At 37.1% G+C, this 13,597-nt stretch overlaps 1 protein-coding gene across 1 annotated transcript in view; it reads left to right on the plus strand.

The window, feature by feature from the left end:
* PCCA (propionyl CoA carboxylase, alpha polypeptide) overlaps window positions 1-13,597 on the plus strand; it is a 299,399-nt gene that overhangs the window by 84,701 nt on the left and 201,101 nt on the right. Inside the window, exons 8-9 of the mRNA XM_009333370.1 lie at window positions 2,628-2,759; window positions 9,685-9,721. Coding sequence (XP_009331645.1) covers window positions 2,628-2,759; window positions 9,685-9,721 — 169 coding nt within the window. The remainder of the gene's footprint in view (window positions 1-2,627; window positions 2,760-9,684; window positions 9,722-13,597) is intronic.

A 13,597-nucleotide genomic window follows, 5' to 3' on the forward strand; every position in this document is an offset into this window, starting at 1 on the left:
TAACCGTATAGGGGACTAGCTTGTGGTACTAAGCTGCTGCTTGTTCACAATTAAAGAGCAGTTCTATGTAAGGTACAAAGGTTCAAAGCAGTTAAAGCCAAGAGGTGCATGTGTAGACAAGTGCAGTTTGTAAATTCTGGACATTAAAAGTATATATTAAAAAATGAAAAAAGAGATACAGGTGGCACCCACTGATAATTGCATTAGTAATGTGAATCTACTGCACATAATCTAGTACTTAATTTTTAGTAAGTATTGGTTGTATCCACATGGAATATTACAGCTCTACAAGATTCACGTAACAAATATACTGGATGCAGCAGATTCATTTCTTGAAATGGCCTGGAGTGTTCCTTCTCAGGTGGTTCATGAATCTCTCCTGAATGGTGCTGTTGTCTTCTTATCCAACTACCTGCTTGGACAGGAGCAGGGAATGAACTAGGCACTTCAAAAGTCCATGCCTCAAGGCAGTGAGAAGAGACAGTAAGTCAAGCAAGATGTCCCCTATGTGCCTTCCACTGGAAAGCAAAAGTTTTGGACCCACTATCTTGATGACCTCTGGAGATCCCATGTTTTTGATGGTAGACTTTGGGAAGAGAGTGGGGAGAGGAAGCAATATATGGTGAAGTTGGAAGTGGCGTTGACCAGGATGCAAATGCCAATGTTATGGCAGAAACTGTAGAAACAAAGTATTTTCAGGTTAGGAATGATACAAGAGGGACATCATAATCTCCAGTTGCCAAGTTTGTAAGTGAACCTTTTCTACAAAGCTTTTTGAGACTGGAATACAGTCTGACAGAAGGGAGCTCTGCCCTACCTCCAGGTATATGCAGGCACCTATTTAAAACTCTCTTGTTAGAGGGAATGAAGTATCAGTTTTAAGGTTGTAATCTGCTGTTTCTGAAATGGTCAGCTCCAAACTTTGTGTCACTATGATTTCAAACATCAACTCCTTGCTTCTTGTTTCTCTTCTCCTTTAAAAAGTGAATTCCTTTAGTGTTCACATCCTTTGGCACTTTAATAGATCTGCACCCTCGTGTTGGTCTTCCTATCCCTTCCTCCCTCCTATTGCAGTCTTCCCAACTTTGTGTTTGTAAGACAGCTATTCATCAAATCAATATTACTGAGTTGCTGAGCTAATAAGCCTACTGTAGTAGAGAAGAGGCTGAGGTAAAAACCAAGATGGTTCATTGTGAGTTGAAGCTAACAAGCCTTTGATGTAGCTAAACTGATGCTCTGCATTTGGTTTGGGTGTCTTTACACTGAGCTTCCTAGTGTGTCTGTAATACTTAACTGGTCTTTTCTGTTATCTGTAGCACCCTGTTACCCAGGATGATAAGTTGTCTATGCAGAGCTTCTGCTATTACACTCTTCCTGCTAGGAAGCTGCTGGCAGTGAAAACAGTGAATCCCAAGAATGTGGGGAGCTCTCAGCTCTTATAAGATTGTGAATAGGACGACATTGTTCCCCAACTTAAACATATTTTTCCTATGTCTGTTCTGTGGTCATGTACTACCATCACATAAATATACAAAGCTTCAGCAAATTACTTTTTATTGTTAGTGACTGTAACTATCTGGCAACCCTAACATATGCAGCGCAAGCGTATGTCAGAAAGACAGAATATTAAGACTCAATTTCTTATGTAAGAATTTGTATGTTTGCCATTGTGTTAATGTTGGTATTAAGTAAACTGCCCATCGGCTGGAAACAAGTTGTTTTTAAGCATTTTACAGGTGTCTTAGAATTGGGGGAAAAAAAAATCAATGAAACAGTTGGAAAAAATTGTGCAAGGCTAGTATGCTTATTCTTTTGATGTTTTCCTATGGTACAAAAGATGTTAAGTTGCCTGAAACATGCATGTACTCACTGATGCATTAGTAAGTTTCAGTGAAACAATTCTGATAAAATTGCCTTTAGCTCTATATACTGTGGACCCTGGAGAGGTTTGAGAACGTGTCTGTGGACTTGATCACTGAAGTCTATTGCTGGCATAGAGAAACAGGAGGGGGAAAAATGCAATTCAGTGTTCTGCCTACATGTTGAAGTACTAAAGTATTTTATGTTAACCTATTTCCACGTTCCTATTGGAAAAGAGTTGCCTGAAAGAACCGGGGAAACATTATTGCAGTTATTACCTTATTTTCAAACATGTTGAGTAAGAGACTGCACTTTCGTTTTGATGTTTCATCAAGGTTTGGTTTTAGAAATGCATAGTGGAATTTTCAACTGCATTACAGTATAGTAAGCATATTTTTGTAAATCACTTGCGGCTATTTCAATGGTGAGTTAACTGGCCTCTGTTTTCTCAAGGGATATTTCTAACTTTCAAGCTGGAATACTTCCACTTTCAGCTATTTTTCTTTGGCCTGGCTTTGATTTATACAAATGCTAATTATAGGGGCTTTGAATCTGTGTGTATACATAGTTTCACAAGGTCACACACATCTCTAATGAACTGGCTGAAATGCTTATATATTGCTGCGTTGTTACATAAACAGATCGCTATGTCTTCTAAACTTTGTTTCATTAATCAGTTCAAAAAGAGAAAAAAATTAATAACAATACACATGTAAAGCTGATTTTTAGTTTCGTCTTCTAAAGTTATATCTTCATTGTCTTTGCAGGCATCAGAAGGTGTCACCTTCATTGGACCTGACACACATGCTATTCAAGCTATGGGAGACAAGATTGAAAGCAAATTGTTAGCCAAGAATGCAAAGGTCAACACGATCCCTGGCTTTGATGGAGTAGTCAAGGTGAGAAATCATTTAATTACTGTCTGCCCACTGTAGGAACAGTGTCTAAATCAAAGTACACCTATTGCAGGTCTGATGCAGAATGTAACTATAATTTCAACTTCTTTTTCAATAAGATGTAATTAAAGATGGGGTACAGATTTTTACTAGCAAGAGAGCTTTGGAGAAGAAAGTCCTTCATAATAAATGATGTGTTAAGGACCGCTTCTATAGAGTCTCTAAAAATATTTTGCTTTAAATTTAACATGAAGGCAGGTAAATGTGTTAAATATCAGGTGTGGATTCGACTATCTGCATGTCTTTACACTTCTCGGGTCTTTACTTCTTGTTGGCCAAGATCTTGACAGCCCTAAATTAACAGTGAAGTTTGTTACACTGTATGAAGTTTCTGTTTTATGGTCTGTGCTGGTGGTGTAGATTTCCATGTGTTGCAAAACTCGGGGTGAGGGTGGGGGGAAGTTGGTGGCTCTCTGTCCGAATCTACAGCTAGTGTTCTTTCTGGGATTTTAGAAGGAATGATTTCCAACAGTTTTCCAAAAATATTTTGGTTGCTGCTTTATATTTTGTAAGGTGAAATAAAGTATGTCTTGGTTTTGGTTTATTTTCTGCTATAGTGATTAAGTATTGGGCTCTTATAAGGTTTCCCATGTGTCTTTATATATAGTCTGTGTTAATGTAGGTAAGCTTTTTTACTTTACAATGAAGGTGTTATATGCCTAAAACTTTGGTGTATTATGAAATGTTGACCTCCTGGGCTGAAATTTTTTATGCTTGACAAGTCAAGCTATAATTTTTTTCCAAATAAAATTTGAGTAAAACTTTGAGTTGCGGGAAGAAGTGAAAAGTTTGTTTCAACAACACTTTAAGGTAGTTGAAGGGAAAGCTTTTCAGGTTTTATTTATGACAATTGATATTGACCTCTGATCATCATAAATCTTATTTACATGATGAAATAGGAAATGTCAAGATAATTGGGAACAACTGAATATATTGATGGAATGGAACAACTGAATATATTGATGGAATGCAGACTGTATTTTAAGGAGCAACATATACCAGGGCAATGGTGTTCAGCATTGTGTCAGCTAAGTTGGATTTTAAACTCTGTTAGGGGAAGAAAAACAACAAACCCAACTAAATGAGAAAGGTGAATAGAGTGCAAAGAGGCTAAGCTTCCACAAAATTACCTGTTCTGATGAGGATGTGTGGAGAACTTGGCTAGTGACAGAGAACAATAAAATCATGAAATAGCTGAGGTCAAAATGCACAAGAGAATTCTTCCGTACTCGTGATGGAAACGCCTGGTGTGTGTAATGCCTGGCAGTGGGATATGCTGCAACAGGTAAAAGTGCAAAGAATTGTCTCTCTTCTGGAGGGCTCCATATGAATATTAGGGTGGCATTTGTGGCAATGCTGAAGTCTGGCAGTGATAAGTTGAACGCATCATTTCTTCAGGCTTTTGTTGCATGTTTTAGCAGTCCTTGTGTGTGTGGTCCTTTAGCATTCATAAGATTTAACAGCAGCCAAGCTATTGTGCATAAGATCCTCTGTCTGATATACTGTATATTCTTCTAGAAATCCTGAAAATAACTTCTAGGAAAACATCTAATTGGGAGATAACTTTGAATTAATCATCTAAACCCCACAAAACTTTTTCTAATGCAGAATCAAATACTCAAAATGCTGGTTTTATCGCTGTATCAAGTTAAAACTTATGTAAGGGTTTTGTTATTCTACTAATATAAGGAAACAAACCTGGCAAAGTAGGATAGGATAGTGGTTAATGAACAGACAGCCATATAACCAGAGAAACTGAGCTACTTACCTGTATGCACTTGTTTCTGAGATGTTTAATTGCACTGTTTTTTGACAATTATCTGAAGTTTCTGACACAAAATGAAAACGTAAGTGATCTGGTCGGCAATTGGCTATATGCAACAATAGTCTTAACACCAAATGAACTGGAATGTAGGATTGAGTTGACAACCCCAATCCTCAGCTATTGAAAAGAACTATGCAGTAGTTGCTTAATCCTGAAGTGTCCATATTGTATCAATTTCACATACCTCGGCCTTGCACTAGTCTTGATTATCTGAAGAGTGTTGATGGAAAAGAACATGAGATTAAAAAAAACCCTGCAGTGTACTCACCAAATAAGAAAAAGGAGAGTCCACAGACATTGCCAGTGTTGTAGTTTTTATCAGAAAGGGGAGATGAAAATTTTAGGTTAACCAGTGCTTTGGTTACCAGTTCTAGGAAATAAAACTTCTGATAATTGATATTCTCATCCTTGCTATGGATCTAAACATGTGCCTGTGTTTGTCCTCTGATTTCCTTCCTGGGATAATGTCTCTTGCTCGGATGAATACCCAAGTAATTAGGTCATACAGGATGCCTGATCTTTGGTTAGAGCTTCATGTACTATTTTGCCAATTCAGACTAAGGAAGGGCAAAGCTGTGTGACACTAGGTACAATCAGAAGAGCAACATACAAGGAACTGATCTAGTTGAAGATGTCCCTGCCCATGGCAGGAGGGTTGGACTAGATGACCTTTAGAGGTCCCTTCCAACCCAAATTATTCCATGATTCTGTGAATAGGAGACTGTATAGGATTTCTGCCATTCTGTGGGAGACCTGTTTTGGTCACAGAGTTATGAAGCTTTCAAAATCTTTGAGGGTTCTTTTTCTTGAGAAATAATTTTTTTTAAAGGTCCTAGGAAGGAGTTAAGTGTCTGCTTGATACTTGAGTTGATTAGAGGTGGCTTCATCTTTATAGTGGAGTCTAATAAAGCTGGAAGAAAACTGCATTCATGCCTCTGACAATGCCAGAAGTTAAGGAAGATCAGTTGCATGTATTCTTTGTGGATGAATAGTTAAAGCGAACATAGAGTAACAACTTCTAGTGCTTTGTTATTCATTTCAGGGCTGCACTGAAAATCTTTGTTACTTGAAGAGTTGTCTTTATCCAGCACTTGTTAAATAGTGCTGCAGATACATAGGCCCTTCATGAATAAAGGGTAAGTGTTTCCCCCCCTCTTATCTGTGTTGCTTAGCGCTTACACATAGTAGACACTGGAGCTGCTAAGCTTTTGTAATAACATCTTGGAGAAGGTGCATGCAGAAAAATTCCCAGTGAGTAGAAATTAAACTAGAAATTTAAGAGAAGGTAGCCCTTCAATAGTATACTTAAGGACCTGAAAGGATTGAAGAGGAGGATGCTTGGCGTAAGACACAATTAACTATTCTCATATAGACAAATGCTGTAGCAAATATGAAACTGAGAATGGAAAGATGTGGAGTGAGAGTGGAGAGGGTAGTTTGACAAAGAAACTTTCTTCTCATCTCTGGTTCAGTTCTTCAGTTGGCTGGGGCAAGGGTTATCCAGTCTATACATGTAAGGAACCCGAGTCTGGTGCTGCCAGCTAGAGAGCCAACAAAAGCATTCAAAGGTAGTTAATTTCAAAATCTGTAACTAAATTAGCTTCCTAAATCCTGATTGGGAGGGAGAGTGATAAATAGTCTTAATCAAAAGAATGAGTCCTAATCCATGTGAGCAATGGCTATACTAAAGTTAGAGCTGAGAAGATGTATTGTCTGTAAATGAGTAAAGAGAAATAAATGACAAGAAAAAAGTGGAGGCTGAGTAATGAGTATAAGCAGATGCTGTGGTGAAAAACTGGCAAAGGAATGACAAGGGAAGAAAGATTTTTACATTGTTTCACCATGTACAGCCAGTTTGGTTTTATGGCTGGTAGAACACAACTGGATGTAGACCCAGAAGATTAATATCTCTGGGTGTCTACCTAGTTTCACTGATGTCAGTAGACATGTTGAAGGCTTTCAGCAAGGCTATGAATTTACTGTGTTTAAGTTTCAGGTATCTGTTTTGGCTGTATTCTTGCATCGGGATATTGACGTTAGTATTAAATGATCACTGTATTGTTGGAGAGGTGGTTGGAGTCTAGACATGAACTGGAGGTTCTCTAAGCCCAACACCTTCAGGCATGAAAACTATTTCGTAGTTTTTCATAATTAATACAATGTTTTACAGCTCTAGGAGTCTCTTAAACAGCTTTATCCTGGCATTCCTCTACATCAGAATAGTTTTGCTTTTTTGTCTCCACCTGGTGGTGCCTGGCAGACAGGCATGTACATGAAATTAGGAGGCTAGAAATTCTTATGCTAAATGAGTATTTTATGTCTTCCTAACTTAATGAAATCAGCCATTTGTAAAAACACTATGACATCATTTTATAACTCATGATTTTTATAAACTTGTACCATTACTTGAACTTTTTTATTTGTACAATAAAAGGTGGTGCTAAAATTATGTTTCTTTACAATCTGCAGTTTATTTTGGGAAAATGGTAGTGTAGCTACTGTGTTTTTAGAGGAAATGGCAGTAAATCATTGAGGACTTTTGCTTTTAAAAATAATTCAAAATGCTTTTAGTACCAGTGTGGTTTTGTATATCTTGCACATGTGGACTTGTATGTTACACAGTGTCGTAACATTCAGTTTTTGTCCCCCTATGGCAAATGTTGTGTGTGTATCATAAGTTCTTTGCACCAAAAATCTAAAATAACTGACCTAAGTTCTTATGAGTACTCAAACTGCTGCTGTATTTATGGAATCCGCAAGTGAAATGCGTGATACTAAAACATACTTTCCTAGGGAAAAAGATCAAAAGACTGACTAGAGATTTCAGTGTCTGTTGTTTATTAATTTTTTGTTTATTAGTTTTTCTCTTTAAAGCCCAGCATATTTTTGTTTTCTATTTCAGAAACACTCTTTGAAGGCTAAAGAATTTGAATATGCATTGATTATTTTTTTTATCTTAGAGTTTGGGTTCTAATATATTAGAATTGTAAAAGAAACAGATGTTGAAATAGTGTAAATTAATAACTGTGCTGGGCAGATGACTTCATTCTGTTCAAGCCAGAACTGAGATAATTAGTGCTGCTGATATGATGCTGCTTATTACTTAAAGTTGTCGTATGCATGATAAAAATACAGTGGCAGTGAAAAGTTCCCCTGTAATGACTTGCAGCTTGTCTTCCTGTGGACTGCAGTGTGTCAGTTAGCCACTTGTTTGCAGGTAACTAAGTAAAAAAAAAAAAAAATTACTCTGTTTGCTTCCCCCCCTCTTAATTCTATTTTGCAAATATATGAGTGAATTTGCAAGAGAAAAGAAATGTAAAAGTTTCCTTCTCGACTATAATCGTGGCTCTTCATCAGTCATCACTCTTCCTGCATTTTGTTCAAGAGGCTCTAATTGTCTGCATTTGGCAGGTTTAACACTTCCTGACAGAGAGGCTATTAAGGGGAAGTATTCTCGCATAACTGTCACAGGCAGGAACAAAGAACCTTCAAACTCAATGTGTGGAAACCACTAACATTCTTAAATGACCCTTTTCATGCATTTTATCCCTTTAAGCTAAAATTTGGAGGGTGCAGGGTCATGGAAAGCAGCAAGGTGTAATAAAACAGTAAACCCTGTTTTTTTTCTTTTTTTGAGGGGGGGAGAGAAGGTTTTTTGCTAGATTTATCTCTTGACTTAAAAACAATTGTTATTTGGAAAAAATCTCATTAACAGATGTGACTGGAGTAAAAAGACTTAAAACTGATGTTGCTTTCAGGACTGCTTTGAACTTAACAAGCACCGATTTGTGGAGCAGACTAGCTAATGAAAGGAAATTAAATTTTCTGACAACTTCCCCTGCCAGCCCCCTTATTCTTCATGGGGCTGTTACTAGGTACTGAAGACTTTTAAAGAGGATTTTGTTTTATTATCGGACATAAATGAACCAGGTATGAACATTTCTTATGTTTTTTTTTTAAAGTTCTGACCTGGGTGCTTTTAAAACGGATTGCCTTGAAAGCTTTAAAAATATCAGGTTTCATTTTAATGTTCATAAGTCAGCCCCCATAGTTTCAGACACACTTAGCAGCTGGTGGTTTCCAGACATTACTGCCTTCCATACAAATTTTTTAATGCATGTCACGGAATAGTATAAATATTAGCAAATTTGGATGGAATTTTCAAACTTAAACTGTGCCACTGTAATTTAACCCTTTTCCTTTCTAGTATTGTATAATGGACATATAGTTATCAGTAGAAGAAACCAGAATTAACTACTGCAGGAGAAGAGATTTGGTTAGTAAGAAGTGCAAGTATTTTGTTTTTTATTCTCTGGGTTTCCTAGTACTTTTTTCTGTACCAGGCTGTAGTGGTATGAGTCAGCTGAAGGAATAGGTGGCATCAACAGAAAGATTTTTCTAACTGTCATACATTAGTAACGTGGACTCTTTAATGGAAACGATTATGTGAATCTTATTTCAGTTACAGTTTAAAATGATGCATTTAAGGTTTATTCTGTCTTTAGAATGAAAAACTTGCAGAAGTGAAATGCTTGTGTTCTTTCTTCAGTAGATGGAAAAAAAATTGTCTTTAAAGAAGTTCTGCATGATTCTTTCCGAACCTGAATCACTCCCAAACAATAGAGAATCAACTCCCCCTACTGACAACAACCAGGAAAACACAAGAAATACCTGTGAGGACAGAAAAAAGCTGGCAGTAGACAAACTTTAACGATCTGATTTATGGTCCATTATTGATTGTAAACTTCTAAATTCTAGCATTAAATTCCTACAACTGCAGAAAATAATTTTGTGATCCTGGTTGTGTTTCCTGTCAGCTGATTCCTCATTGCTTTGAGTTTCTCAGTATACTAATGATGAGGTAGAATTTACATTCCACTTATGGTATTAATTTTACATTCCTCTGGCTGAAAAGGGTCAGAAGGTTGTAAAATCAAACATTAAATGAATCAGAGGAGACAGTAGTGCAATATATGACTGCCCTCAGGACATAGTGCAATGGCTGATGGGATTAACGTTGGGTCTCATTTCCTGCTTTTACAGGATGCAGATGAAGCTGTCAGAATTGCAAGGGAAATTGGTAAGTTCTTAAATTAGCTATGGTGGGATTTGTGTGCCTCTCAGCAGACATGGTTGACTAAATTGAATGTGTAATAAGTAATCCCTATAGAACAAATAATGTTTTAATAGTTTTTAAGTTCCCTGTTGCCTATAGGGCTGGAAGAATCTAGGCATTAACGCCCTGTCTCTTAAATCATCACATTTTAGCTTTACAAACTGGACTTTACAGAACAAGTGCAGCCATGATTTGTGGAATGCATGTAATACGCAGTAATGAGTAGCTCGCTAAAGCAGTTATTTCAAAGTATGTCTGCGACTGGACATGATAGTCAGAAGTTAGGCATGGTACATTTCTCTTTATATAGAGGCTGACACCAGTGATGTTATGGATCTTCTTCATTCTTCATAACTGCGTGGACTGCAATTAGCTTGAATATCATCCAGACCACCAGCCTTTCTTCTGTGCTTTCTGGAATAAAGTCACCATTCAGCTTCTGAATGTCTTACAGAATGGTGAAAAGAGCAACTAGCAAACTGTCTAGGACTCATTTTCATGAAGGTTAAGTGTAATATGTGTTTAATGAGTTTTGGCTTTTATTTACTAAAGCTTAATATTAGTGAAAGTATTTAACCATATGCTTGAAATTAAACATGTTCTTAAATGCTTTCTAGAAGAAGAATCTAATGCAATGAGAGATTTTTCTTGGTTTTTTTTTTTCATTTTCAGAGACAGTAGCCATGAGAAGCTATTTAGGTTCCTCACAGGAAAGTATGTATCTACATTTGAAGCTTCTCTTACTGATCTAGCTACAAATACTTCTCATCTGTGTCAAAAGCTACAGCTGTGCCTTATGTGCCAAATAGAAATTGGGACTTGCAGTGCTGCAGATGACTTTTTAGCAGTGTAACACCTTTCCACTTTGAGTTTAAGTTGGAGTTCTTACCCTGCACTGGCTAACTGCCCTGAAACCCCTCAGTGTAGGCTTGGCTGGCTTTTAGGCTGATACAATTGAAGTCAGCATTTCTGTGGGTCAGCCTTTATGTCCCTGCTGGGAAATCAAGTGATTACTGATCACTGTCATGGGCGCAGAAACAAAAGGAAGAGTTTATCAACGAAATTGGAATATTTGGAGGAGAACTGTAAATAAAATTGGTTTTAGTCCTTAAAAAAGGCATACATAGTATTACGACTTGCAATTCAGTTTCAGTAGTCTCTTGCTCTCGTTTTTTAAAGATTTCCTGCAAGTATTTTTAAAGCAGTTTTGATTAACGTAAGTCAGAAGGCATTCAGTGGCTTTCTAGATATCCTTTAAAATGTATTCTTGCTTAATTTTCTTCTGAGTTCATCTGGTGTTCTGTTGACTGATTCTTGTCTTTGATATCAGTAGCACTTTGGAGGTCATATCAAGGCAGTCTTAAATCTGTACATATGAAAGTCAATTACAGACAGCTGGGTGGTGCTTTATCTAGGTGGCAAATTCTTAAACCACTTTAATACAAAAAAGGTTTGTACTATGATGCCATGTAGTGAAAGAAAAATGTCCTTTCTAGCTTTTTCCCTACCCATGTTTTGACCACTTGATCAGTTTGGTTAAGCTTCTGTCTAATCATGACTGCTGACCAGAATAAAACCCAATGATTTGTAACTTCAAAGGATCTAAAATAGGATGAAATTAAAGTCTCTTGTATATAATGCATTTGTCCTCGTATATAAGGTACTTGATATGCAGTTGAATACTTTCAGATTATTTTTAATTTTACTTATCCAGAGCCTCAGTCTTCCAAGAATGCTTAAGTAATCATTAAAAAAACCTCATTGTGGGCCAGCGCTTAAAACTATAAAACATTGTGTAATGTTCTCTTGCTGCCTGTGTTTTTTCCTGCTTCTCCCTGCTATATTCTGGCCAAAGATCCAGTAGCAGTGGAGCTTGGCGCTTCAGGGTTGAGACGCTGCCTTTACCTGTTTCAGTGACTATTATTTATGGATATCGATGTTGTAAATATGGGAGTAAAACCTACCTTTTGCCTGTCACTCGAGATGTGCTCTCCCAAGTTGTCAAGAGAGAATGTGACAGATGTTAGGCTAAATCAGGAATTGGAAGTTCAGGCACAAATTGCTGTATAGGCTCCTTTCTATAGTCTCTTCTCTATCTGTCTGTGTGGGCTGTTCTCTTATGATCCTTTCTGTAGTGCTTAATCACATGGCTCTTTTCCCATGCTACTTTTAAGTCTGTTTGTAAGTTGTACATTAAGAACTGCTGGCCTCTTGATTTCTGAAGCATCAGTGAAACTCCAGAAAGTTTTACTCTTCATTTTGTGTGAAAGAATTGAACAACTATGAAGTGCAGGCAGTTAAACTAAATGAAAGTCTATACAAAACTGAAGTGAAAAACATGTTTTTGTCATGTTTCATTTGACATGGGTTTAGTTAGTACTAGCTTTTCGATAATGGATATTGAAGAGAAGCTGGTATTGTCACATGTAATATTGTTCAAACTGATATTGCACAATGCATTCTGTGGTGTATTACTTGCAACTTTTAAAAAATGGTTAAATAACATCTAAAACCATGGTGGCAAAGGGCGGGAACTAAAAGCTGTGGGACACCAGAAGTTTGTTTTACCATTCAGATTCTCAGAATAGTAAGCACTCTGGAAACAAAGCAGTCCTAACTTAATAGTACCTATTTAACAGTAAAAGTTTGCCTGATGATGATCTTCAAATTTGTCAGATTTTTACCTTCCTGCCTTCTAAGATCTGTTTAGACCTATCCTTCAGATGTGTCATGAGAATGTAAAACTACAGAACAAGAGTAGATTTTATTCTTACATGCAATTTTAATTTCATGTGAATTGGCATCTAATTTGAGGGAAGGGTTGAAAACCGAACACCTACTCAAAAATGTGCCTGCTTTGTGAGACTCTTCATTGCTGTTGTCGTGGGTCCTTAAATGCTATTAGAAATTGTTTGCATGCCTCTCCCTTCCCACAACTAATCCAACCAATTCATGTGAGCATACTTCAGCAATTTTGGTTGCTGCTGAATAGTGCAAAAGTGGTTAAGAGAATGATGATTAACACATCCTGATCTCCCAGCATCCTGTACCCAATATGTACGCAAAATTTAGGTTCTACAAAGCCTTCCTTGTCTTAGCACACATCAGTCTTTGGTATTGGCCAAAGTAGCTTAGTTCAATGCCCCAGAGAGCAAGTAGTGTATAAAGGCATATTTGAGCAAAAGTTCAAGTCCCCTTATTTTCAGGGGACTTGCTAATTGTCATCCTAGTTTGTAGAGGTCTGTTACAAAGAATTTTTCCTTCTCAACCTAAAAAGCTATATGTATCTCTTCAAAACAGGCCATACTTTTTTAAATTTTTAACTATGCTGTGGTTCTCTAGAATCTTTAACTGCCTTGCATACAAGTGTGGTCGACATGTAGTCAGTATACATAAAAGGCAGAGGGGGGGGGAAGCAAAGCGTTCCTGCACTTGGTGAGTGATACCAGTAACCCATGTATCTTGTCTGATAATTTAACCATGTGAGTTGATATATGAACTTTTATATTCCGTAGCATATAAAGACTCGCTAAGGCTCACTGCCAGCATGCCTATTTTGCTGTTGAAACGAAAGAACAGTAAATTAGGACTAGACTCTGCTTACAGAATTAAAATCAGCAAGCCATTCAAGAGACTGATATTGTTAGACTGAAATTGTTAGTATAATCGAGGATGATTTTTTCAAGTATGTGTAACACTGAATAAGATAGATTAGGTGATAGAAATTGCCATAGTGAGGTTGCCATAATAAGGCTTAAAACAATGCTTATTTCAGAATTTCAGACTTGCAACCTCTTGAGTTGGAGAGAGTCTCCAGCTGGTGATAGTGTTGCCAGAGGT

The sequence above is a fragment of the Pygoscelis adeliae genome, unplaced genomic scaffold, assembly GCF_000699105.1.
Source record: "Pygoscelis adeliae isolate BGI_AS28 unplaced genomic scaffold, ASM69910v1 Scaffold48, whole genome shotgun sequence".
Classification (NCBI taxonomy): Eukaryota; Metazoa; Chordata; class Aves; order Sphenisciformes; family Spheniscidae; genus Pygoscelis; species Pygoscelis adeliae.